Below are 27,923 nucleotides of genomic sequence, written 5' to 3'. Positions count from 1 at the left end.
ACGACCACATTCTTAACCGTTCTTGACAGTTGCTCAGGCAGTGGAGAAACGGCATTGGTCCCCGCCCTGCCTGAGGACCCCCCCCCCCCCCCCCCCCCCCCCGGTCAGCTACGCTCGGGTAGAGCACATACGGCATTGATCACCGTCCTTCCCGGGGATTCCACCCATTTCTTACCCATTTATGCCGCGGCCCATACGCATCCCATTTTGGCTCGTAACGTTCAAAATTCTTTTATTGGTTTTGGCAATCCTTAGGTTGCTTCCCTATGCTATTTACATCCTCAAACACTGGGATGGTAAATCACACAGGCTGCGAGACGGCTCGCAGTACCGCAGTATTTTTCTTAAATGTCTAGTCCAAATATTTGGGTTTTTAAAAAAAAATGAGGGAGTCACAGATGGTGACAAATTATAAAAGGGAAATATGCAGTAAAGGACAGACAGACAGACATGCGAGATCTTAAGCCAGATAATAACAGAAATGATGCTTGTGTTCACAGAACTCCAGAAACCCAGGAACCCCAGAGGAAGACAAAGAAGAAGTCCGACAAAGATGAAGACAGCCTTCGTGTTCACATGGATCTTAGCGGGATCCCTTCAGTTATGCGCGGACGCTACCCCCCTGACCCCTACCACACAAACCGTAAACGATTCTCACTCCTGTAATACACAGAACCCCGAGATAACTATCCCAGCGACTGCTAGCAATACCCCGACCTGGTGTGATACGTTTATCACCTGGTACTCGCTCTCATATGTAGTCGAAGCACTCTTAGTGCTGGCGATACTTTACAGTGTCGTGCAAACTTTAGAGTCAGGAAATGGCGAAGGAGAGCATATCGCTCTCGCACCCCGGTATACAGATTTAGGTCCCCCATTTTCAGATTTCACCAGACCCCTGAACCCATTGGGACGGATTAAAGAGCATCCATTTTCTTTATGTATTCTATGGAATAAAGAGATGTAAACCTCTGTGTCTGACTGCCAGGCCAGAGAAATTTGTGTGCTGCTATTTTGTACAGTTTAAGATATATAGATTATTTTTGGATTGTTTGTATTTTTGGATTGTTTAAATGAGGATAGTTTATTGAGAATAGTTAGAGGTTCCAGTTTTTTTAGTTTTCTGTAATGCATGTATTAATGTCATAGCGCCCCGTAGAATTTTATGATAATGTATGTATTTAAAATGGCTTAGGTAAACTTGTGTTGCATAGGATAGGACAGTGTAGAGCCTAAGTTTGGGTGGCCCGGTGGTCAGAGGATGAAGATGACAAAGTAATGTGATCCTTCACGCTTCACGTTGAGGATCACAAGGAGGGCGTGTAGCCATCTGGGATGGCCACGTCCCGGTTACAAAATGTACACCCGCAAAGAATGCAGGGAAAATTGGACAATGCTAAGAAACAAGCAGGTGAAAGCTCTGTCTGTTGATTAGAACCTTAAACTCTCAGACAGGACAGAAACCACCAAACAATCTACATACTAATGAGCCATCTCCGGGACAAAAGGGAAACATTTAGATACACAATGTTAAGCAGACTCCCCGGCGCTAGAAGAAGCTAAGACAAAGCTGACTGACAGTCACCAGGGCACGCCCAGAGATCAGGGAACCACCCCTCTATTGGAGGAAAATCGATACAGATGATTGGGAAAGACCCAATTAGTTGAGGCCATGTTCAAGGCCCGCTCAAAAGCGGGCGAAGCCCTTTTTAGTATTAAAGGTATCCCCCAAGGGAGAATGGCTCTCTCCGAAGAGAGAGACCTGCCTAGCAGCTGCACCAGACCAAGTAAGTCCCAAGTCAATGCACGCTACGAGATAGACGCTCCAAGTTGCTACCCTGTAAATAGCTCAACCCAGCAGCCTCAGAACCGAGCAACGGCCATTGTTCTTCTGACTGAGTGGGCACCCAAAGCTAAGTATAGACTTTAGTAATAGTGGTAGTTTAGTTTGTAGAGTTTATGCATGAGTAGATTTGACTGTGTGTAAATAAATGAGCATTGCTTTTGAACTTACTAACTGGTGTATCGTCATTGATCAGTATTTGGTTCTGAACCTTGTGTTGTCGAAAGATACCAGGCGACTCTTGAGCAAACGTGATTAAACAGCCAAATTAAGAGCCAACCAAAAGTTAGCAACAGTGTGGAGTTTGCACATTCTCCCCGTGTCTGCGTGGGTTTCGCCCCCCACAACCCAAATGTGTATAGGGGGTATAGCGGAGATGTCAGAGGTAGGTTCTTTACACAGAGAGCGGTGGGTGCGTGGAATGCTTTACCAGCAGAGGTGGGGGAGTCAGAATCATTGTGGCCATTTAAGCGACTCTTGGACAGGCAGATGGACAGCAATAAATTGAAGGAGTGTAGGTTAGGTTGATCTTAGATTAGGATAAATGGTCGGCACAACGTTGCGGGCCGAAGGGCCTGTACTGTGCTGTACTGTTCTATGTTCTATGTGCAGGATAGGTGGATTGGCCATGCTAAATTGCCCCTTAATTGGAAAAAAATGAATAGATCAGTCGTTATGGGGAGAAGGCAAGAGAATGGGGATGAGAAAAATATCAGCCATGATTGAATGATGCAGCAGACTCGATGGGCCGAGTGGCCTAATTCTGCTCCGATGTCTTCTGGTCTTATCAGGCCCTATGTGGAAATGTGATGTTGGGTTTACACCTGTTCTTCAACTGATCGGCAGGATATTATCATCACAATTAAATTCTGCTCACGGAACGGTTTTGTTAATTTCACTGATAGATCCATGTATTTCCATCAGGCTGTGTTCTCGATACCACCTTTCAAGAACTGGAACAGTGAATTACAAGCAATTCCTAGAAAAACTGGGCATCTGTGTTGAACCTTGTAACAAACATATTTCCGAAAGTGTGGCACAAGGTATGGTCTGAAGCTAATAATGTTGTTCACATAAGTTTGTAACTATGTAAATTTGTCATTAGTCTAATATTTGTCATGATTGACCTGTGGGAATCATACTGGAACCATGTCTCCAGAAAAACTACTGTAAGGGTTTCAAACAATGCTTTGTATCTCACCAGATTAAATGGAAGTTGAGATGGTTAATACTTTTGCACATGTAAGCTCCCTAACCAACAATTTGTATTTATAATAGTGCCTTTTGTTGCCCGTTTTCGATCCCAACAGCATCGCCTATACTGTTGCTAATATTAATGATAATGTTGGTGAACCACAAGCCTTCCCTTGTACTGATTAAATGACCACACAATCAGTTAGTTAGTTCAAAAGATGGTTTATATACATACATAAGAGTTACCTCGACATGCAAACACAATATCTACCATGAGTTAAACTACACCTATCAGCTACAATAACCTATACTTAACTTCAGGGCGACCGTCACTGTGCAAATGGATAAATCCTTTATCTGGATTTCACTTGGCTTGTTTGAAGAAAGTGGCTCTGTCTCTGCTGGGCTCATCCGTCAGGTAGCGATCTTTGGTCTTGAACTTGGCTGGTTGTTCCTGCTACAGTTGGGTTGGCACAGGCCGGATCCAAAAGAGACAGAACACATGGCTGTGCTCTCTTTTATCCCTCTGGGATTTTGCGCTCTTTGGGGTGGTCCTGAACCTTGGACCCAATAGTTCGACAGGGCGTTGATCACTGTCTTCGATTTCGGCCAATAAAGGGGCGGGTGCCTTGGTAGCTAGCCTGGTCCTTAGCGGTCATTGACCTTGGCAGTTGGGCTTTCTGAGTAAGGGGAGTGGTGCCGATCAGTCTGTGGCTGTACCGGTTGCTTGATTGGAGTTCGATTGTCCTGGGAAAATGGGCCATTGAAATGCAAACGAGCGGGGGTTACGATCAGGTCTGGTTACCTGTGTTTCAGATTCACATAGGCTCTGTATCTGTCTGAGTCCTGGGTTGGCCATAATTCCCATGGTCCTTTGTAGGTGGCCATCTTAGATGGCTACACTTTAACACAACAATATTTCCCAAGACACTTCACAGGAACATTATCAAAAAAGATTTGACATCAAGTGACATAAGCACATACTAGCACTGTTAACCAAAATCTTGGTCAAACAGGTAGGTTTTAAGGAGTGTGAAAGTATGAAAGAGAGATAGGGAGAGGCTGAGTGGTTTAGAGAAGATATTTCGGAGCTTTGGGCCTTGGTAGCTGTAGGCACGAGTGCCAATAGTGGAGCAATTAAATTTGAGGATGTTCAAGGGATCACGATTGGAGAAGCACAAATGCCTTGGACGATTCTGGGGTTGAAGGACATTACAGAGATAGGGAGGGATGATTTGAAAACAAAGATGCAAATTATAAAATAAAGATAACGCCTAATCAGAAGCCAATGTAGGTTTACGGGCACAGGGCTGATGGGTGAACAGAATGAGGTGCAAGTTAAGAAATTGTCAGCAGAAGTTCGGATGATTTTAAGTTCATGAAGAAAAGGGTGGCTAAATTGCCCCTAGGTGGGGTTATGAGGATAGGGTGGGGGATTGGGGCATGCAGACCTGATGGGCCGAATGGCTTCCTTTTGCACTTTAGGAATTCTATGATTCTATGAACATTGAAAGCAGCCCAAGAGAGAATTGAAATAGTCAGGTCCAGAGGTTACAAAATGAGGTTTTGGCAGCAGAAAAACTGAGGCCGAATGGAGTCCGATACTGTTACAGAGGTGGAAATAAGCAGTCTTCGTAATGGTGCATAAAAATGGCCACAAAGATGCTTTCGGTTTCTGCTGTTCCATTGAAGAAAAGACAATTAAGGGGAGGCAGTGGCATAGTGGTATTGACACTGGACGAGTATTCCAGCGGCCCAGTATATTGCTCTGGGGACCCAGGTTCAAATCCCACCACAGTAGATGGTGAGATATGAATTCAATAGAAGTCTGGATTTTAAACAAGTCTTTAAAAAAAACATTGCCGATTGTTGTAAACACCCATGTGGTTCTGTTGTCCTTACCTGATCTGGCTGACATGTTACTCCAGATCCACAGCAATGTGGTTGACTCTTAAATACCCTGTGAGCAAGGGAAATTAGGGATGGGCAATAAATGCTGGCCTACCCAGTGACGCCCACATCCCATGAAAAACACCAACGGAGGCCAGTTACTTACCCTCATGAGAGACTGCTTGGGCAATATTTCTGTATCGAGCTACCAGCTAAAGAGAATCATTGGCTGAGGCTTCCTAGGAATGGGTTATTGACTAGGGAACCTTTTAGATTGTGGCTTGTTGGGATTATGGCTAGTAATTTTTCTAGCCCCTCCAAATTTCTTCTGCTGGCCATCTTATGGTTTGCTTACTATTCTCCATTCAAACTGTGGTAACCTGAGACCACAGAAAAAGTTGTTGAAAGCGTTGTTTAAAAGGAGGAACTTCTTCACATAAACAAGTAATGTGATTTAACAATAACAGTAATAACTATGAAAACAAGAACTCTAGTCAAACAGATCTTGCTTACAGGTCACTTTTTGCAGACTGAAAAAAGCCTGCCCAAAGCTCGCACATACTCAGAACCCAGTAAATTAATTACATGGGAGAAGGCTAATGAGAACATTCAGTATTCAAAATTGCACTCTGTAACACAAACTATTGGTGATTCTTTACATTTAACTCCAGATATTAGACCAATCAATATCACAGCCCAATTCACTCACCCACATATTTAGACTTACTATATAGATAGTGATCGGAAATAAAAACCCTTGTTAATTTACATTTGTTTGCTATAGCCCAGAGGAACCTTGCTTTTGTCTAATTATAATTTTGATTTTATACAAAACTAATTTTTATTGGGAATTGTCACAATATCGTTAATCCAGTTAAAGAAGTACTATATTAATGATGAAGTGTTCGCCAAATATCTTTTGTCTGGAAAGAGAGAAGATCCAGGAAACCATTGCATTCATTTCAACAGAAGGATGCCAAATGAACACAATGTGACTGTGATTTTCAACAAGATCACTTTTATGTTTATTTAAGAAAAGGGAGTTTTAATGGTAATGCTGGCTGATCCCTTATGTTTATTTTGTGTTCAATGGCAAGAAATTGATGGAGCTGCTGTCCATGGATTCATACCCCAGTATAAGCTATTACCTCTAGGAGGGGACAGCGAAGGAAGCAGATGATAAGGAAAAGTTAAATCAGCTATAATAGCATTTATATGGCATTTTTAATGCAGTAAAATATCCTAATGCTCTTTCCAGACAAAACTTGACTTTGAGCCAAAGAAACAAATATTAGGATGAAGACATAAGGCTGGATTCTCCGTCCCGCCGCGCCAGATTCCTGGTTCAGCACGCCTTCGGGATGCTCCATTTCGCCGGCCTGCTCAATGGGGTTTCCCATTGTGGGGCAGCCCATGCCATTGGGAAACTCCTGGGCTGCCCGCAAAACGGAGCATCCCGACGGCGGAGAATTCAGCCCATAGGTTTTAAGGGCTATCTTAACATTGGAGAGAGGTTTGGGGAAGGAACTCTAGTGCTCTGGGTTTATACAGTTCCAGGCCATTAGTGCTGAAGCAAAGAAAGTAAGGGGTACAAAAAAGACCAAAGTAGGATGAATGCAGAGTAGGACTAGAGGAGGCTACCAAGATATTGTGGGGCCAAGATCATAAAAGGATTTGAACACAAGAATGTAATTATAAAATGGAAGCAATCTGAGTCAGGTTGTGCAGGTGATGGCAAACTGGAGTTAGTGTGAGTTTCGATATAGGTGGCAAAGATTTGGATGAGCTGAGGTTTATGGGTTTGGAGGTGTGAGGTTGAAGTGGAAGGTGTGAGTTTGGCCAGGGGAGCATTAGGCTAGTTGAGCCTGATAAGTATGGTTGAAGTGAGAGTTAAGAACTTTATGCAGATGTTGAATAACAAAATTGCAGAAAAACTTGTCCCACACTTCATATTGACCATCCTTCACATGAAGTACACAGATACCCCTGATTTTTGGCGGTGAGAAGATTAAAAAGTAATTATTTTGAAAATAAATGTCTTTATTTGTTTATTTGTGGTTTCATGAAGCAATGAACTGGGCAGATGGTTCTCAAGAGAAAGAGAAGCAGCGAGTGGTCCATCGACCAATGAGTGAGGAGTCGGCAATAAACTTAGAAAGATTATCTGTGGATGAAATCGATCTGGCTGTACGAAAAAAGGTACATTTGTGAATCTGTTCTGATATATTTAAATAAACCGAGCACGTGGCTGCATTTGTGAGTTTAATTCGACCATTATATCAATGTAAATAATAACAGAATGACAATAAGAGAGTAATCTAATGTTTTCTCAGTGCAGTGTGGTGATGTATAGAGGCAATGGGTCATTTAAAAAAAAAGTATGCTTATTAAGGTTCCACATATTTGCAAATAACACAAAATTATAAATGAAATACATTGCAGTAAGCAAGGAAAACATGGCTCAACGTATATGATTACAGAGGGGAACAGGAGAACAACACTAGAAGTGGCTCGACACAGTCACTACAAGCTCCACCAAAAACTAAGGGAGAAACAGATGAAGCCATGAAAACATAGTAAAATGGTGCATGCCTTTCCACGCCCCATCGACTCAGAATTACCATGAGAGTTCAGGATAAATTTTCCATACCATGTTCAGGCACGCACCAACACATAACTGCCTCAACTCTCACAGCACCAAAGGCACCAGTGCCCACCCCAGCCTCCTCTCCTTGGATACCAGACCTGTCTGCACCCATACTGGAACCAATCCCAGATTCTTTATGCCCACCCATACAAAAGAAAATAAACCAAAGAAATTACCCGAAAACCCCAGTTAGACCATAAGACCATTAGACATAGGAGCAGAATTAGGCCACTCGGCCCATCGAGTCTGCTCCACCATTCAATCATGGCAGATATTTTTCTCATCCCCATTCTCCTGCCTTCTCCCCATAAACCCTGATCCCCATGTTAATTAAGAACCTATCTATCACAGTCTTAAAGATACTCAGTGATTTGGCCTCTACAGCCTTCTGCGCCAAAAAGTTCCACAGATTCACCACCCTCTGGCTGAAGAAATGCCTCCTTGTTTCATTTCTGTTTTAAAGGAGCGTCCCTTTAGTCTGAGATTGTGCCCTCTGGTTCTAGTTTTTCCACATCCACTCTATCGCAGTATCCTGTAAGTTTCAATAAGACCCCCCTCATCCTTCTGAGCTCCAATGAGTACAGACCCAGAGTCCTCAACCGTTCCTCATACAACAAGCTCTTCATCCCAGCGATCATTCTTGTGAACCTCTTCTGGACCCTTTCAAGGTCAGCACATCCTTCCTTGGATACGGAGCCCAAAGCTGCTCACAAAACTCCAAATGGGGTCTGAACAGAGCCTTATACAGCCTCAGAAGTACATCCCTGCTCTTGTATTCTAGCCCTCTCGACATGAATGCTAACATTGCATTTGCCATCCTAACTGCCGACTGAACCTGCACATTAACTTTAAGAGAATCTTGAAGAAGGACTCCCAGGTCCCTTTGTGCTTACGACAGTTGTAAAGGGGAGTTACAAAAATACCACACAACGTAAATTAACCCGTCTCAGGCCCAGACCAGAACCATCATCAATCCATACATTTGAACAGAGAGGACTGGCAACAACATTTTCGGATTCTGATCCTGATCAAACCTTCAGGGACTCCAAGAAAACAGAGAGGAAGAAGAGCTAGAGCTACCAGAATTAAACTATAGAGTAACAAAGGATCAGGGCCCAACCGTGGTTCCATATTTCCCTTGTGCACGCTGATCACCCATTAATGAAGAAGAAATAAAGCTGCTCATTCAACCAAAAAAAGCATAAAGAATCATTTAACCAAGAAAGCATCCCAACCCAAGGGACAGGATATCAACCAAAGTGCAGGATTCAGCTCAACCCCAGGCCGCTGTGCACTGAAGAAGTAATACCCAGCCTCTCAGGGTGTCCCTAATGAATGCCTGGGAGAATTGACATCCCAAGATCCAGGGACAACAGGTTACCAGCCACAGCACCGGACCTGGCCTAGCGCAGCACATCCTGAAATGCAAGAATCAATGCCCTTAGGACCTCCAGCACACCCGAAAACCTACACTCTAGCTGGACAGGAACCTTTCTAACCACATCCTGGGCATTGCACCGCCCCCTTCACCGAGACCCGATCACTGAAGAGGAGAAGAATTGTCCAGACACCCAACAACTGGGAACCTTGAGAAAGGGGGGGGGGAATGATTCCCTCCTCCGCAGTACAACAAAGGGAACCTCCCTTGAACCACTGGACTGGACCAAGATTAGTAACAGCATCCTGTTCACCTGGATGAAGAGAAGAAGAAAGAAATTTCAAAGGGAAGAATGCCTAATACTAAGAACAATCTCTCTCTTCAATAGACCAGCCAATCCCACCTCAGCATGTGCCACCGCTCAAATTCTCCCATCGTAATAGCTCGAAGGGAAAAGAGAGACTAAAAGAAAAACTTCAACCACAAGGAAGAGTCATAGGAACCCAGTCCTACCCAGGATACATAATTTGCCTGGGCCATCGGAGAAAGTCATGGATTCTTAAATTCAAAATAACCAGAAAATCAAACTAAAGACACATTAAGATTAGCTGTAACTTGGGGGCTATCCTCAATCTCAGTGAGGACTCAGTGGGCCGCACGTGGCAAAATGGTTAGCACTGCTGCTTCACAGTGCCATGGACCCGGATTCAATTTGACCTTGGAATACTGTCTGTGTGGAGTTTGCACATTCTTTCTGTGTCTGCATGGGTTTCCTCTGGGTGCTACGGTTCCTTCCACAGTCGAAAAGATGTGTGCAGGTTAGGTGATTGGCTATGCTAAATTGCCCCTAGGTAGGATTGCGGTGATAAGGTGGGGGAGTGGGTCTGTGTAGGGTGCTCTTTCAGAGGGTCAGTGCAGATTCGATAGGCCAAATAGCCTCTTCTACAATGTAAGGATTCTATAATTCGTAACTAACCCTACCGTCCAAATCCACCCCAGCCATCCACCCATGACCCCGCCCTGGCTTTCCTCAACTTCATTAAAAAAGAGATAATGGGTGCCAAAACAAAAGCACTCCCCTCCCATAACCACAAGGATTATAACACATAATGACAAAAAGGAGTAAAACTGTGCACAGGCTACATTTCACATAATCGATTCAATTTTGCTAGAACAGGATAACAGATGACACTCACCCTCGTGTTCACATCTTGCATGCCCTTACAAAAGAAAAGACAATAAATACTCAACGCATAATCACAAAGGAATAATGTCCAGGATTATGGAAGAATTGCAGGATAATGACAACATCTATGTTGCTTGAGAAGGTTGAAGCCACGACAGGATAGTGAACTCTTCAGGATCTCTTATTCAACCCACTTGGCCAGTTCCAACCCCTCGTGACGAGCATCAAGAGCAGGATAATATAGGGCCAGTGGTCGGGGGGCCCAACCGGCCCCAGGTCTCGAAGATTGGATACTCTGTGATTAGAGTTTTTCGAAGAGGTCACAAAGATGATTGATGCAGGTAGGGCAGTGGATGCTGTCTATATGGACTTCAGTAAGGCCTTTGACAAGGTCCCTCATGATCGTCTAGTACAAAAGGTGAAGTCACACGGGATGAGGGGTGAGCTGGCACGGTGGATACAGAACTGGCTAGGTCATAGAAGGCAGAGAGTAGCAATGGAAGGATGCTTTTCTAATTGGAGGGCTGTGATTAGTGGTGTTCGCAGGGATCAGTGCTGGGACCTTTGCTGTTTGTAGTATATATATAAATGATTTGGAGGAAAATGTAACTGGCCTGATTAGTAAGTTTGCAGATGACACAAAGGTTAGTGGAATTGCGGCTAGCGATGAGGACTGTCAGAGGATACAGCAGGATTTAGATTGTTTGGAGACTTGGGCGGAGAGATGGCAGATGAAGTTTATTCTGGACAAATGCGAGGTAATGCATTTTGGAAGGTCTAATGCAGGTAGGGAATATACAGTAAATGGTAGAACCCTCAAGAGTATTGAAAGTCAGAGAGATCTAGGTGTACAGGTCCACAGGTCACTGAAAGGGGCAGCACAGGTGGAGAAGGTAGTCATGAAGGCATACGGCATGCTTGCCTTCATTGGCCGGGGCATAAAAATTGGCAAGTCATGTTGCAACTGCATAGAACCTTAGTTAGGCCACACTTGGAGTATAGTGTTCAATTCTGGTCGCCACTCTACCAGAAGGATGTGGAGGCTTTAGAGAGGGTGCAGAAGAGATTTACCAGAATGCTGCCTGGTATGGAGGGCATTAGCTATGAGGAGCGGTTGAATAAACTCGGTTTGTTCTCACTGGAACGACGGAGGTTGAGGGGCGACCTGATAGAGGTCTACAAAATTATGAGGGGCATAGACAGAGTGGATAGTCAGAGGCTTTTCCCCGGGATAGAGGGGTCAGTTACTAGGGGGCATAGGTTTAAGGTGCGAGGGGCAAGATTTAGAGTAGATGTACGAGGCAAGTTTTTTTACACAGGGGGTAGTGGGTGCCTGGAACTCGCTGCCGGAGGAGGTGATGGAAGCAGAGACGATAGTGACATTTAAGGGGCATCTTGACAAATACATGAATAGGATGGGAATAGAGGGATACGGACCCAGGAAGTGTAGAACATTGTAGTTTAGTCAGACAGCATGGTTGGCACGGGCTTGGAGGGCCGAAGGGCCTGTTCCTTGTCTTTTCTTTTCTTTGTTCTTTGTTCTTTTGTGTTCCATCAAACATGATGCATCCAGCCTCCAAATCAAGATTACTGAAGCATGGCAGCCAATTTTCAAACTCAAATCGGGAAGTCGCCTCTCATTTCTTGCCAGGGCCTGGGCTTACAGACACACATTGCCCGGTCCCTACCTCCAGAACCCATCAGGATACGCGACACACCATACAGCAGGATGTCAATGTCTCAAAGGTGGGCCTGTTCCAAATTGCTCTTCCGAATGCGAAAAATCTCTCACGCACCTCCACCATTTCCCCCAGGATATTTTGCAAATCTTCAAAGTAAACTCTAAAGACCTGCACCACAGAGCAGAGATCTTCGACCAGAACATTCTCCATGGTGGCCATCGCTCAGGTGCACACAGCACCGCCAAGTAGAACGTTTGCTCACTGGCAACAGCGCCACGGCAAGCTGGGCCCCACTCCGACTGCCACGGTCAAACAAGAATTTTCTACAATTTACCTCGGCTCTCTTCACAAAACACCAGTCAGATCCTCCAGGGGCATATTCCAAGAAGGGAGAAATATAAAATGTGCACCAGGACAAAGTAAAAGATAACAAGATGAGCAGACCCAGAGTTCACAAAATGCAGCTGCTCCTGCATGCACGTCACATGACCGCAATGGGTCATTTTTAACCCAGCTGCTGTGCTTATGCTGCGCTAAGATGTAGGTTAGTATATTTTTCATTGCTCTAAGTGTAAATTACAAATATAATCATCTTTGGAGACAGAAAGCAGGAAATAAACCAATATATGATGTAGACAAAAATAAATAACTTACTTGGCTTTCAATTTGTGTATCATATTTTGTTGATGCCATTTTGTGTTGGATTATTTTCCCTTATCATAAAACTCATTGTTCATTTATTTACTTTTAAGCCCATGAAGTTAGATTGCACCTTTGAGATCTGCCACTGGTGTTCGTATTTATAATATAATAATATAATAATAATATGTTGTTCCAAATCACTAGGGATGATATCTTGAGTGAAGACGCAGAAGAATAGGAGTCATGATGAGATTGTGTGCAAACTCTTTTTTAAAAATAAATTCAGAGTACCCAATTATATTTTTCCAATTAAGGGGCAATTTAGCGTGGCCAATCCACCTACCCTGCACATCTTTGGCTTGTGGGGGTGAAACCCACACAGACATGGGGAGAATGTGCAAACTTCACACGGAGTGTGCAAACGCAAATAAAATTATAATTCACAACACAAATTACATTATAATCGTGGCGGAAGCAAAAACTATTTGAAAAAACTGCTAAGAACATAAGGAATAGGAGCAGGAAATAGGAGCCCTTTGAACTTATTCTAGCATTCAACGAAATATGGCTGATCTGCTTCACTACTATTTTCCTGTACTCTCCCCATATCAATTGATGCCTTTAATATGTAGATATTCACATGGTTTATTGAGTATTCTGCTTCAGATAAATAACACTTATTTCAGTGTTGTTTTTCTGTTTTTGTATATCCTGGCCCTATCTGCCGGCACATGCTTAGTTTTCAATCACTGTCCTTTCCTGCCATAATGTGATTATCATTACCTTTATTGCCATCTTGAATTGTTGCCTTGTTAATTTCCCTTTAATTTACTCAATCTTTCCCGACATGATCCCTATAGATATGGTTACCATGGATTGCAATGGCATCCAGGATCTCCCATATGTTTGCAGATGTGACCATGCTGCCATCCTTATTGTGTTTGTTACATTTATTTTTAAAACTTATTTTATGGTTCCCTCTTCACCAAATTCCCTCACGCACCACGTTAGGGAACTGGAGCTGGAGCTGGATGAACTTCGGATCATTCGGGAGCAGAGGTGGTCATAGATAGAAGCTTCAGGGATATAGTTACTCCGAAGAATGAAGATAGATGGGTGACGGTGAGAGGGGTTGGGAGGAAGCAGTCAGTACAGGGATCCCCTGTGGCCGTTCCCCTTAGTAACAAGTGTACCGCTTTGGATACTGGTGGGGGGGGGCGACTTACCAGAGGTAAGCCATGTGTACAGGTCTCTGGCACATAGTCTGTCCCTGTTGCTCAGAAGGAAAGGGGGGAGAGGAGTAGAGCATTAGTCATTGGGGACTCCATAGTTAGGGGGACAGATAGGAAATTCTGTGGGAATGACAGAGACTCGTGGTTGGTGTGTTGCCTCCCAGGTGCCAGGGTCCGTGATGTCTCGGATCGTATTTTCGGGATCTTTAAGGGGGTGGGGGAGCAGCCCCAAGTCGTCCACATAGGCACCAACGACAAAGGTAGGAAAAGGGATGGGGATGTAAGGCAGGTATTCAGGGAGCTAGAGTGGAATCTTAGAGCTAGAACAAATAGAGTTATTATCTCTGGGTTGTTACCCGTGCCATGTGCTAGCGAGACGAGGATTAGGGAAAGAGAACAGATGAACACGTGGCTACAGGGATGGTGCAGGAGGGAGGGATTCAGATACCGGGATAATTGGGGCTCATTCTGGGGTAGGTGGGACCTCTACAAATGGGATGGTCTACACCTGCACCAGAGGGGTACCAATATCCTGGGGGGGAAATTTTCGAATGCTCTTGGGGAGGGTTTAAACTAATTCAGCAAGGGGATGGGAACCTGAATTGTAGCTCCAGTGTACAGGAGGTTAAGAGTAGTGAGGTCATGAGTAAGGTTTCACGGTCGCAGGAGTGTACCGGCAAGCAGGAAGGTGGATTGAAGTGTGTCTACTTCAAGGCCAGGAGCATCCGAAATAAGGTGGGTGAACTTGCAGCATGGGTTGGTACCTCGGACTTTGATGTTGTGGCCATTTCGGAGACATGGATAGAGCAGGGACAGTAATTGTTGTTGCAGGTTCCGGGGTTTAGATGCTTCAGTAAGCTCAGGGAAGGTGGTAAAAGAGGGAGAGGTGTGGCATTGTTAGTCAAGGACAGTATTACGGTGGCAAAAGGACGTTTGATGAGGACTCATCTGCTGAGGTAGTATGGGCTGAGGTTAGAAACAGGAAAGGAGAGGTCATCCTGTTGGAAGTTTCCTATAGACCTCCAAAAAGTTCCAGAGATGTAGAGGAAAGGATTGCAAAGATGATTCTGGATAGGAACAAAAGCAACAGGGTAGTTGTTATGGGGGACTTTAACTTTCCAAATATTGACTGGAAACGCTATAGTTCGAGTAAATTAGATGGGTCAGTTTTTGTCCAATGTGTGCAGGAGGGTTTCCTGACACAGTATGTAGATAGACCAACAAGAGGCGAGGCCACATTGGATTTGGTACTGGGTAATGAACCAGGCCAGGTGTTAGATTTGGAAGTAGGTGAGCACTTCGGTGATAGTGACCACAATTCGGCTATATTTACTTTAGTGATGGAAAGGGATAGGTATATTCCGCAGCGCAAGAATTATAGCTGGGGGAAAGGCAATTATGATGCGATTAGACAAGACTTAGGATGCATAAGATGGGGAAGGAAACTGCAGGGGATGGGCACAATTGAAATGTGGAGCTTGTTCAAGGAACAGCTACTGCGTGTCCTTGATAAGTATGTACCTGTCAGGCAGGGAGGAAGTGGTCGAGCGAGGGAACCATGGTTTACTAAAGTAGTTGAATCACTTGTCAAGAGGAAGAAGGAGGCTTATGTAAAGATGAGACGTGAAGGTTCAGTAAGGGTGCTTGAGAGTTACAAGTTAGCCAGGAAGGACCTAAAGAGAGAGCTAAGAAGAGCCAGGAGGGGACATATGAAATCCTTTGCAGGTAGGATCAAGGAAAACCTTAAAGCTTTCTATAGGTATGTCAGGAATAAAAGAATGACGAAGGTAAGAGTAGGGCCAGTCAAGTACACTAGTGGGAAGTTGTGCATCGAGTCCGAGGAGATAGGAGAGGCGCTAAATGAATATTTTTCATCAGTATTCACACAGGAAAAAGACAATGTTGTCGAGGAGAATACTGAGATACAGGCTACTAGACTAGATGGGATTGAGGTTCATAAGGAGGAGGTGTTAGCAATTCTGGAAAGTGTGAAAATTGATAAGTCCCCTGGGCCAGATGGGATTTATCCTAGGATTCTCTGGGAAGCTAGGGAGGAGATTGCAGAGACTTTGGCTTTGATCTTTATGTCGTCATTGTCTACAGGAATAGTGCCAGAAGACTGGAGGATAGCAAATGTTGTCCCCTTGTTCAAGAAGGGGAGTAGAGACAACCCTGGTAACTATAGACCAGTGAGCCTTACTTCTGTTTTGGGGAAAGTCTTGGAAAGGATTATAAGAGATGGGATTTATAATCATCTAAAAGGGAATAATTTGATTAGGGATAGTCAACACGGCTTTGTGAAGGGTAGGTCGTGCCTCACAAACCTTATTGAGTTCTTTGAGAAGGTGACCAAACAAGTGGACGAGGGTAAAGCAGTTGATGTGGTGTATATGGATTTCAGTAAAGCGTTTGATAATGTTCCCCATGGTAGGCTATTGCAGAAAATAGGGAGGCATGGGATTGAGGGTGATTTAGTGGTTTGGATCAAAAATTGGCTAGCTGTAAGAAGACAGAGGGTGGTGGTTGATGGGAAATGTTCAGCCTGGAGTTCAGTTACTAGTGGTGCATCACAAGGATCTGTTTTGGGGCCATTGCTGTTTGTTATTTTTATAAATGACCTGGAGGAGGGTGTAGATGGATGGATGAGTAAATTTGTGGTTGACACTAACGTCGGTGGAGTTGTGGACAGTGCAGAAGGATGTTGCAGGTTACAGAGAGCTGCAGAACTGGGCTGAGAAGTGGCAAATGGAGTTTAATGCAGAACAGTGTGAGGTGATTCATTTTGGAAGGAGTAACAGGAATACAGAGTACTGGGCTAATGGTAAGATTCTTGGTAGTGTGGATGAGCAGAGAGATCGCGGTGTCCATGTACATAGATCCCTGGAGGTTGCCACCCAGGTTGATAGGGTTGTTAAGAAGGCGTACGATGTGTTAGCTTTTATTGGTAGAGGGATTGAGTTTCGGAGCCATGAGATCAGGTTGCAGCTGTACAAAGCTCTGGTGCGGCCGCATTTGGAGTATTGCGTGCAGTTCTGGTCACCGCATTATAGGAATGATGTGGAAGCATTGAAAAGGGTGCAGAGGAGATTTACCAGGATGTTGCCTGGTATGGAGGGAAGATCTTATGAGGAAAGGCTGAGGGACTTGAGGCTGTTTTCGTTAGAGAGAAGAAGGTTAAGAGGTGACTTAATAGAGGCATACAAGATGATCAGAGGATTAGATTGGGTGGACAGTGAGAGCCTTTTTCCTCGGATGGGAAGGCTAGCACGAGGGGACGTAGCTTTAAATTGAGGGGAGATAGATCTAGGACAGAGGTCAGAGGTAGATTCTTTACTCCGAGAGTAGTAAGGGCGTGGAATGCCCTGCCTGCAACAGTAGTGGACTCGTCAGCATTAGGGGCATTTAAATGGTCATTGGATAAACATATGGATGATAATGAAATATTGTCGATGGGCTTTAGATTGGTTTCACAGGTCGGCACAACATCGAGAGCCGAACGGCCTGTACTGCGCTGTAATATTCTATTGTTCACCAAATGTTGTGCACTTAAACAGCAATCAAGCCCCTGTATTTATACTTTCTGAAAAACAATGCGTCAAGCTCTGCTAAAGCTCAGAAACCAGTTTAAGCTAGCTACTTAATTAACTAGCTACAGCTGCACTCACAGCTATTGTATAATCCCAGTTTGTGACTGGAATAAACTTAATTTCCCTCTTAGCATAAACAGTAATTTTTAGTTAAATGCTAAATAAAGAAACTGGACTTTATAATTGATGTGTTGGGTGTTCTGGATCAGAAACAGGTCACCAACACTGGAAGTGGTGCAACTCTATTTTATTATAAGGTTAACTCTATTAACATACTTGAACTGTGGGTAAATGCAATACCAGCTTTAACTGTTGACCCTTGCCTAGTCCTAACCAGGTGATGCACTCAGCACATGGTGAATGTCTGTGTTACATAGAATTAAACATAGAATTTACAGTGCAGAAGGAGGCCAATCAGCCCATCGAGTCTGCACCGACCCTTGGAAAGAGCACCCTACTTAAGCACACGCCCCACCGTACCCCTTGAACAATAAGAAATAATCGCGCCTCAGTTAAACCTCATCGGCTACAATACTGCCACTGCGCAAAGCTGTTGCAGGCTGTGAGCTCTGTGCGCTGTGCTGGCTGCTACTAGAATGAGCGGGAACTCTCCTGTCCCCTGGCTTTATAGTGCGTGTGCTCTCACTGGTGATTGACTGAGGTGTTGTGTATGCTGATTAGTCCCACTGCATATCCATCAGTGTGTGTGTGTGTCTGCACCATAATATACGGGTGTATATTATGACACCCTCCCTTTGATATAAAGAACATGTGCCTGCGTGACAATAAATATTGTGTAGTGAATGTACCTGACTATGTGTGTGCGTGTTATTTACATGACTATGTACATGAGGCTAATCTATTTACACGGAAGGTGCCTGGTGCAGAGAAATAGGGTGTCACACCAACAACGAAATGAACATTATATACAAACTACTGGAACGATGAAACAGGATAACAGAACAGATCAAAGAGTCCAACTTTGTAAAACTCGTAAGTCAAGTCTCTGAGGTGGGCGACGAATTCTGGTTGACCGTCAGGGTGGCACACCACTCGTCGTATGGATCAATGCTGTGCACCGACAGCAGCTGGTGGTTTTGATTCGGGGACAGCCTGTTCTTTGTTATAACAGCGACTCGAAAAGGCTCCCTCGGGTCCTCGGTGTCACTGATCTGTGGGAAGTCGGAATCGGACTCGGTGAACGTGGGTTGAATTGCCCGAACGTTCCTGCGAGGCTGGCTGAAGCGATGCGAATTGGCAGGCTGAGCTGCTCGACAGCAGGCAGCATAGTGGCCAAGTCTGCCACATCGTAGGCATTGTCGCAATTCTGCAGGACATTGCCGCTTTAAATGGGCGGAGCCATAGTTGCCGCACATCGTGACGTCAGTATGCTCGTTGCGCCACCGCGCATGCGCGGTGCGGTCCTGCGTGGTGCCGCCTGCGCATCACATTCCTCCACATCACCGTCCCCTCGTTTGGCACGTACAAGTGCGGGAGGCCGCGAAATGTGCGTGAAATGGCCGCCCTCATCCAGGCTGCAGTCTTGGAGGTGTTCAATTGTTTGGACCCGTTCCACCTCGTGGGGACCTTGCCGCGCCGTTTCAGTCACCTATATGTGGGAGTACCGGCTGGTGGCATTTTCATGCAGGACACAGGTCTCGATGGCAGTTGCTAGGGTGAGTTGCTTAATTTTGAGGAGCTGCTGACGCAGGGGGTCCGACAGAACACCAAATACGATCTGGTCGCGTATCATGGAGTCGGAGGTGGGCCCGTAGCCACAGGACTGCGCAAGTATGCGGAGGTGTGTTAAAAAGGATTGGAAAGGCTCGTCCTTACCCTACAAGTGCTGCTGGAACAGGTATCTTTTGAAGCTTTCATTGGCCTCTATGCTGAAGTGGGTATCGAATTTGAGGAGAACCGTCTTGTACTTTGTCTTGTCCTCGTCGTCTGCGAATGTGAGGGAGTTGAAGATGTGGATGCCGTGTTGCCCGGCCGTGGAGAGGAGCAGAGCAATCTTCCTGGTGTCCGAGGCATTCTCCCTGTCCGTGGCTTCGAGGAAGAGCTGGAAGCGCTGTTTAAAAATCTTCCAATTGACCCCGAGATTTCCGGTGATGCAGAGCGGCGGCGGCAGGTTGATGTTCTCCATACTTCAGGATGCCGGAATGCTGATTAGTTGCAGGTGGGTCTCGGAATTACTAGTATGCAACCACTCCTTGTACCATGATGTGTTGGGTGTTCTGGATCACAAACAGGTCACCAACACTGGAAGTGGTGCAACTCTATTTTATTATAAGGCTAACTATATTAACATACTTGAACTGCGGGTAAATGCAATACCAGCTTTAACTGTTGACCCTTGCCTAGTCCTAACCAGGTGATGCACTCAGCACATGGTGAATGTCTGTGTTGCAGGCTGTGAGCTCTGTGCTCTGAGCTGGCTGCTACTAGAATGAGCGGGAACTCTCCTGTCCCCTGTCTTTATAGTGCGTGTGCTCTCACTGGTGATTGGCTGCAGTGTTGTGTATGCTGATTGGTCCCACTGCATGTCCATCAGTGTGTGTGTGTGTATGTGTCTGCACCATAATATACTGGTGTATATTATAACAATAATGAAATTAACAGTTAAAACACTTAACAAACTGCTGGCTTCACACTCTATGCAGCAAGACTGCCTATGTATTCTTTTGGAGGGAAATTTAGTTCTGGTTTCCTGGTTATTGTGCCGAGTATGTCCGCATTTGTGATCTGCGGAACATTCACAATTAATGATCATGACATCAAAATGTTATTTTGATGTTTATTAAGAAGGAATCTGTAATTACTCTGAAAATATCTATATGTGGATGTCTTATGAGTGATACTTTGTGAAGCTCCAAGCTCAATGGCTTGCTAATACTTGCTGTGTAAGCTTATGTGTGATATGTAGCTAGATGTCAAGGTGCTAGAGGACTGATGACACTGTATGTCAGTAAGAGTCATCTTCAGCAAAGATGTGAGCCAATCGAAAAAGAAGCTCTCATTGAGGGATGAGGAGAGTTTTTTTTGTTTTTTGATTGATTATTTGGCTGGTTTCTGGGGGGACTGGAAGGTGTGGGGGTGTGAGGGTGGGGGTGGGGATGAAGGTAGGGGAGAGGGGAGGGAGGAGACTGATGGCGGAAATGATTCCTTGGTTCTTGGGCTGGTTTTATGGGGGATGTGGCAACCATCATGAGTAGGCCTGGAGCTGCTGCAGTTTGAGGCACTGTGGGAATGTCTCACATGGTGGTTATGGCTGATCCTGGGTTGAAAGGGGCCTGGAGACCCCTGATCTGGTTGATAGCCTGGAATGTGAGGGGGTTAAATGGCCCATTAAAAAGATCTTGTGTGTTTGGACACTTGAGAAGTTTGAAGGCAGATGTGATTTTTTAGTCGGAGACCCATTTAAGAATTAAGGATCAAACGAGGTTGCGGAATGGGTGGGTGGGGCAGCTATACCAAAGAGGGATATGGAGTTTTCCTTTTTTGTCACGTCCACCGGGTCTACTCGCGAATAGACTTTTTTGTGTGTGTGAAGGGGCCGGGTTACTTGGCGATCATTATATCGGATCATGCTCTGCGTTTGTGGATCAGTTGTTGGGCCAGACCTCTCTTCGAGACCGCCCCCTCCCTTGGAGACTGGACACGGCGCTGCTCGCAGGTAAAAGTTTTTGTGGAGTATGTGAAGCTTAACGGAATGAGGTGGTCTCGCCGCCCATTCTCTGGAAGGCCCTGAAGGCAGTGGTTAGGGGACAAGATAACCTTGTTTAAGGCACAGAGGGATAAATCAGAGAAGGTGAAGACACAGAGGCTGGGTGACTCGATTCTCACGGTGGACTGCCAGTACCCGATTGCCCCGATGCTGGAATTACTGATGAACAGAAAGAAGTTGCAAATGGAGTTTTTAAGTTGTTGAGAATCGGGAAGGTGGTGACCCAGTTACGTCGCTCAAGGGGGACTTTCTACAAACATGGGGAGACGACCTGCCATCTGTTGGCTCACCAGCTGAGGTGACAGGTAGCTTCCCGAGTGATGATACAGGCCAGGGACTCTGTTGGCGGGGTGTTTCTGTCCAAGAAAAGGTGAATGAGCTGTTCAGGCTTTCTATAATGAGCTGTATGAATCAGAGCCTCAAGTGGGAACTCATGAATGAGACCATTTTTGTACAGGTTGACTTTCCCAGAGGTCGAGAAGGAGAAAGACAGAGGTTAGAGGCACCGGTTGGGCTGGAAGAGATCATGAGTTGTATTAGGTTAATGGAGATGGGTAAGGTGCCGGGACCGGATGGGTTCCCCATTGAATTTTATAAACAGTTTGCTGGAGAGCTGGTCCCACTTTTTCTAGATACGTTCAACGATTCCATATCTCGGGGGGGTGTTACTGCCCACGCTGACACAGGTGTCGATTTCCTTGATCCTGAATAAGGACAAGATTCCCATGGTATGTGGATCATATTGGCCTGTCACATTGTCAACGCTGACTGTGTTGGTGAAGGTGTTGGCAATGAGACTGGCACCCTGTATACCGGAGGTTATTTTGGAGGAGCAGACTGGATTTGTAAAGGGCTGGCAGTTCTCAGCCAAGATCAGGAGGTTGTTAAATGTTGCATTGTCGCCCTCCATGGAGAGCAAATCAGAGATGATCATTTCAATGGATGGGGAGAAAGTGTTTGACAGGGTTGATTGGGGAAATCTCTTTGAAATCTTGGGGCGGTTTGGTTTCGGGCCTCAATTTGTGAAATGGATTAAGCTTTTATACAGGGCCACCTCCGCAAGTGTACGTACTAATGTCCTGAGTTGGGTTATTTCCAATTGGGCAGGAGTACAAGACAGGCGTGCCAGTTGTCTCCGGTGCTGTTTGCATTAGCAATTAAGCCGCTGGCCATTGCAGTGAGGTCATCTATTGCGTGGAGAGGAATAGAGTACGAGGGGGGGAGCATAGGGTGTCCTTATATGCAGATGATCTGTTACTATACATTGCGGATCCTCGCTCCAATTTTGGGAAGATAATAGAGCTGCTCAGGAGTCTTGGTTCCTTTTCAGGGTACAAGCTAAATCTGAGTAAAATCAAAGTTTTCCCGGTTAACCCTCCTGGGAGGGGAGTTGACCTGGGGAGGCTGCCGTTCCGTCTGGCCAAGACTAGTTCTCAGTATTTGGTGTCCAAGTGGCTTCATAGACTCAATTTCTCTGACCTTGTGGACAGAGTGAAGGCCGACTTGAAAAGGTGGGGTACCCTCTCTCTGACCCTAGCAAGAAGGGTACAGGCAATGAAGATCAATTATTTGTTACAGTGTCTCCCAGTTTATCTTCCCAATAGTTTTTTTGCAGGGTTAACAAGTAATTCCACTTTTGTTTGGGCAGGTAAGACTCCTCGGGTGCGCAGAGCGTTTTTGCAGAGGGACAGGCGGTTTGGGAGAGGTAGTATTATCTAATCTATTATGTTATTACTGGGTGACGGACATTGATAAGATGCGGGGGTGGTTTGAGGATCTGGGATCTATTTGGGGGCTGGATGGAGGAGGTTTTGTGCAAGGGTTCTAGTCTGAGGGCTCTGGTTACAGCGCCACTTCCTTTTTCCCCGGCTAGATTCTGTTATTGTCCTGTAGTGATAGCTACCTTGTGGATTTGGAATTAGTTTAGACAGCATTATAAGCTGGGTTCCATATCTGTCCTGGCTCCGATCTGTAGAAACCATAGGTTTGGCTTAGACTCTTCGTTTAAGGCAGGGGAGAAGGGAGGGCTGGAGAGGTTTGAAGAAATGTATTTGGAGGGTAGGTTGGCCGCCTAGATGAACTCCCGGAGGTGTTTCAGCTCCAGAGGGGGAATGTATTTCGGTACTTGCAGATTTGTGTTTTTTTGCGCAAGGAACTCCCTTCATTTCTTCCAGTGTCATCGCCCTCGCTTCTGGATTGGTTCTTGCCATGGGTGAGCTAGGGGAAGGTAAGATCTCGGAGGAGTATGAATAGTTTTGCTGGAGGAGGTAAAGAGGAAGTGGGAGGAAGAGCTGGGTTTAGTCCTGGAGGGGGAGAAGTGGAGTGAGGCTCTGCATAGGACCAACTTCACATTCTCGTGTGTGAGATTAAGTCAGATCCAGTTTAAGATGGTGCAAAAGGCGCACCTGACTAAGGGGTATATGAGTTGGTTCTTCCTGGAGGTGGAGGATAGGTGTAAGCGGTGTTCTACACACACATGTTTTGGTCTTGCCTTGAGCTTGTCAGCTTCTGGGTCTCCTAGTTTGATACATTGTTAAGGATTTTGGGCTATCAGTTGGAACCAGCAGAGAATCGGGACTGGTCTCCGCTGGCACTAGGAGTGAGGCCGAGGATGCGAGTCTCACCCTTTGTCATGCAAATGTATGCAGAGTAATTGATATGTATTCATGCGTAAAGGGAAAGATTGATAAACAATCTACCAAGCACCTGTCTCTGGACTAATAAACCTGTCAATCAACGGCTAGTGAAATGTATTGCTGTGTGAAATTGAATAGGAGTTTTGCATTTCAAAGGCTGTGAAGGCATTTGAAGCTTTTTCAAGTGTACTTAGCTTTCAAGGAAGCCTCTGACACTTGTAACAGCTGGTGCTTTAAATACTTTTGTCTGAGGCAGCAGATGTTAGGGAAGTGTAAGTGAAAATGCAGTGATCTTTCACTGTACTGCCTGGACTCTGCTCTTCAGCTTTCAAGAAGGGGTGACTGATAGGGATCTCTGATGGGAGGGTCTCTGATGGGGGGAGGGATCTCTGATGGGAGGGTCTCTGATTGGGACATCACTGAAGGGTGGGATTCTGATAGGGGGTCTCTGATTGTATACCTAATGGTGGGGGTCACTGATGGTGGAGTCACTGATGGCATATCTGATGGGATGACTCATGGGTGTTCTAATGGTGGTGGTGGGGGGAGGGGGGGGTGCGGATTGGGTCAACTTCATGCATGTATGCTGTGACCAGTTATTGCTGTAGTGAGGAGAAGGATCCCCCTACTTATTTGGGGGGCGCAGGACTTGTGTTGTGGGGAGGGGGAGCCTTCCAATGGATTTTTTTTGGGGGGGGCACCTCAGTTATGCACTAACCGTCTTAAACTACTCCGGGTCCACCACGGCAAGACCGTGCTTGGGCAAACTTGCACCAAAGCCTACCTGGTGGATTTCCCGCTGGTGCTTGACACAGGAGAGGGGAGGTGAATTGGGCTTCTAGCCTGTCAATTATATTAACAGTGCAGGGTGGTTAGTGCGCTGAGCTCTGGGAAGGGTGGTACCCTGGCATCCCTGATGCCACCCAGGCACATGGCACTGTCAGTCTGATACCCTGGCTGTGCCACCTGGGCACCCTATCAGGGGCACCCGGGTGCCACCATAGTTCCAGGGTGTCTAGGTGGCACTGCTAGGCTTGCAGGGGCACTGCCCAAGTGTCAGCGTGTCAGTGCCAAGGTGTCCAGGTGGCATCTTACCTGTGTCAGGGATCGGGGCCCGGGGGTGCACCACGCTTTTGAGGTGTGGTGCGGGGGTGGGGGTGCTCAATGACCCCCTTATTGGTGAATTGGGGCACTGGGAGGATCTGGTGGCTGCAGTGTGGGTCTAGAGATTGGAGTGCCACTTTAAAATAGCACCCCAATCTCTTCCTGCACCAGTGCAGGAAATGGGACTAAATGTGGCCTCAGTTGAGGTTTTGAGGGGGAGGGGGGGTGTTCTTTGCCAATGTCCAGAAATGAAGCAGCGTCCCATTAACACCCAGCTAAATGCGTCTGTCACGGAATTCTGGGCAGGATTCTCCAGCCGCGCCCGCCCTGCGACGGGAGAATCCTACCCGAGGTCAGTGGACCTTTCCATTATCTATGTCTCACGCGTGGCAATCTTGCGGCGGACAGGGCGGAAGAATCCAGCCCTATGTTTCATTTCCGTTAACTAACACCCTGGATTGATTCCTGGCTGAGAGGGTTGTCCCCTGTTGAGAGGTTGAGTAGATTGGATCAATATTCTCCAGAATTTAGAAGACTGAGAGGTGATTCCATTGAAAATTTTAAAATTCTGAGTTTACTTGACAGGGTAGATGCTGAGATGTTGTTTCCCTAAGTGGTACCTCAGAGTGTTGAGAGTCCGGGATTTTCTACTTCCGAGGGTTATGGATATTCAATTGTTCAGAGTAATGAAAGCTGTTAGATGTTCGGAGATAGGAGAATTGGACAATATCAGTAGGCTGGACAGCTGGTTTGTGATGCAGAACAAGGCTAGCAGCGTGGGTTCAATTCCTGTACCAGCTAACCCGAACAGGCGCTGGAATGTGGTGACTAGGGGCTTTTCACAGTAACTTCATACTTGTGAGAATAAAAGATTATTATTATTACAGTAGAATTGGTCAAATATCAACTATGATCCTACTGAATGGCAGAACAGGTTTGAGGGCCCATAAAGTGCTCGTCTCTTATTTCTTATGTGGTTAGGTTCCCTGCCCACTGTTTTCCCATGTTAAAGTGTAATTTTTCGCATTGTGTGATGTTATTTCAAAAAAAAGAAAAGTAAATAGATTTAGCAACATGCTTCACTTTTGTTCCCAGGTGCGAGCCAACTATCACAGTTTGTTTCAAGCGTTTTCAGCTTTTGATGTGTCCAAAAGTGGTTTAATCTCAGTGGAAGACCTGAAATCAGTTTTCAACAATTTTATATTTCCTATGAACAATGAAATCTTTGATGGCCTGATGGAGAGGTGAGGGAATAGGGAACATGCTGTAAATAGTGTTTTGATTCATTTCAGATATGTTGAGATATGTTTGAGGATTCTAAGCTTTTTTTTTTGCTCTGCAATAATATTGCTGTTAAACATTGAGGAACAGTGATGCCATCTATAAAGTCAAACCTGAGGCTGGAACCTCTGGTGAACATCAGGTGCACCCGTTCTGGGAGAATGTTCAACCTGGAAACATAGAAGGGGAATCAGTCCAAAGGCTTTTTCATGACTACACTGTGGATAGCTATACCTTCACACCAGCCACTCACAACATTAGTTTTGATTCCATTTGACCAAATATTCTATGAATTGTGTTTTCTCCTTGTTACAAATTAAATCATTGTACCTATCAATTTTGTTTTTACAAAGCAAGGAACCCACCATCAACAATCAGTAGTCATCGAACATTTATTTCTTCAAAGTAATCACTGCAGCTGGAATGAATCATAAAATGATGAATGCATGTTTTGATATTAGTCAGTGAGCTGGAGAACAGCTGCAACATGGATCATTCCCCTAATGGATTGGATGGTTGGGATTCTAGATAATTGAGTTAAAGAGACGAGGAAGGTCCCTGATCAAGTAAATCTCTGACCCTCCCCATTATAGCAGCCTGGTCGTCTGCTGACCTCTTCCCCCACTCCTCCCTCCCCAGATTTGCCTTCGTATTTGAGATTATTCCTTTGGATCTTTGGCGACAACCTGCCAATGCACAAAACCTGCTCCCAGTCAGGCTCCAGGATTGCTCCAATATTAAAATGATCCATATCCCACAGTGACATGGCCCGAGTTAAATATTGGCTTTTCATGTACGTTCCTGGGTACATACCCACCATAAACTAGATTGATAGACCTCAAATGGGCATGTGCAGTTTGCAGGCAATGTGGATTTTTATTCATCAGTTGAGAAGATATATGTCATTTGTCGATTCAATTTACTTAATTAACCCTTTTAAAGGCGCACAAACGATTAACAAAATTGAATTGATTAATTGAAATTAAATTGTTTTTATAACTAAATGAAAATGCTGTTTAATGCATCTGAGAAGTCTTTTGTGCTCAGTGGTCATGAAAAGCCTCAATCATGTTGGCAGACACCACAAGCTCCGTCTTCAGGGGGGGCCTGGACATAGCTGTGGATAAGAAACAGGCAGCTGGAGTGGCAATGCCCATCAATCGCATCCAACTGCAACAGCTATCTCCTGAATAACTGTGCATATTAAATCACTTGTTCAATCATAAATGAAAGGTGATTGCAAGTCTACTTTTAGGGTATTGGATGAGTTGCCTCACATCGTGGAATGTGAACCAGTCCAATTTTAAGATTTCAGGTTGAATGGCCAAACCAATATTCCTATGTTTTACTTGATTACTTTCAGAGGGGGATAGCTCTCACAGCTTTAACATAATTGATATTTTATGTGTGTGTTGCTTCTTTTAGAAAATTATGTGGTTGAGGTAAAATCCTTAAAAGGTCTAAATTACATAATCTGTAAAACCAACAGTGAGATTTAATTCCATACATTTTGTCTTGTGGTTCAGGTTCAATATTAAAACTACTGGCAAAATAGCATGGAAACCATTTTTACTCCACCTCACAGAATCAACAGCTATGGAAAATAGATGGGCCATACCAAAACAGCAAAATCACAAGTCGGTGTTTCCTTCAGCAGGGTAAGACTATGGACTATTTGTGGTGTGCAGTATTCCCAAGTAATAGCTAATGCCAGTTAAAACCAGCTGCTTACATCTCAAGATGGTTAGAAGTGGATCAGCAAAACCAGCTTGTTTTTCAGTTTTACAGCATTGATTCCACCTGGATATATTACTTTGAATGCACCTTATGTTTTTGAACATGTTGCTCCAATTGATCAAGACTCCAGCTTCCAGTTAAAGTGGCATTTGAGGCA

General features: G+C 45.1%; 1 protein-coding gene and 1 pseudogene across 3 annotated transcripts in view; one reads left to right on the top strand and one right to left on the bottom strand.

The window, feature by feature from the left end:
- Positions 1–27,923, top strand: part of efcab6 (EF-hand calcium binding domain 6) — a 200,550-nt gene that overhangs the window by 34,271 nt on the left and 138,356 nt on the right. For all 3 annotated transcript variants that reach the window (XM_072484515.1, XM_072484514.1, XM_072484513.1), the window contains exons 6-9: positions 2,768–2,886; positions 6,996–7,126; positions 25,844–25,992; positions 27,556–27,687. In XM_072484515.1, the coding sequence (XP_072340616.1) occupies positions 2,768–2,886; positions 6,996–7,126; positions 25,844–25,992; positions 27,556–27,687 (531 nt within the window). The remainder of the gene's footprint in view (positions 1–2,767; positions 2,887–6,995; positions 7,127–25,843; positions 25,993–27,555; positions 27,688–27,923) is intronic.
- Positions 17,769–17,833, bottom strand: LOC140396688 (U4 spliceosomal RNA; annotated as a pseudogene).

This window comes from Scyliorhinus torazame, chromosome 19, assembly GCF_047496885.1.
Source record: "Scyliorhinus torazame isolate Kashiwa2021f chromosome 19, sScyTor2.1, whole genome shotgun sequence".
NCBI classification, from domain to species: Eukaryota; Metazoa; Chordata; class Chondrichthyes; order Carcharhiniformes; family Scyliorhinidae; genus Scyliorhinus; species Scyliorhinus torazame.
Note: the sequence above shows the minus strand (reverse complement) of the source record. Positions and strands in the feature narration are given on the sequence as shown.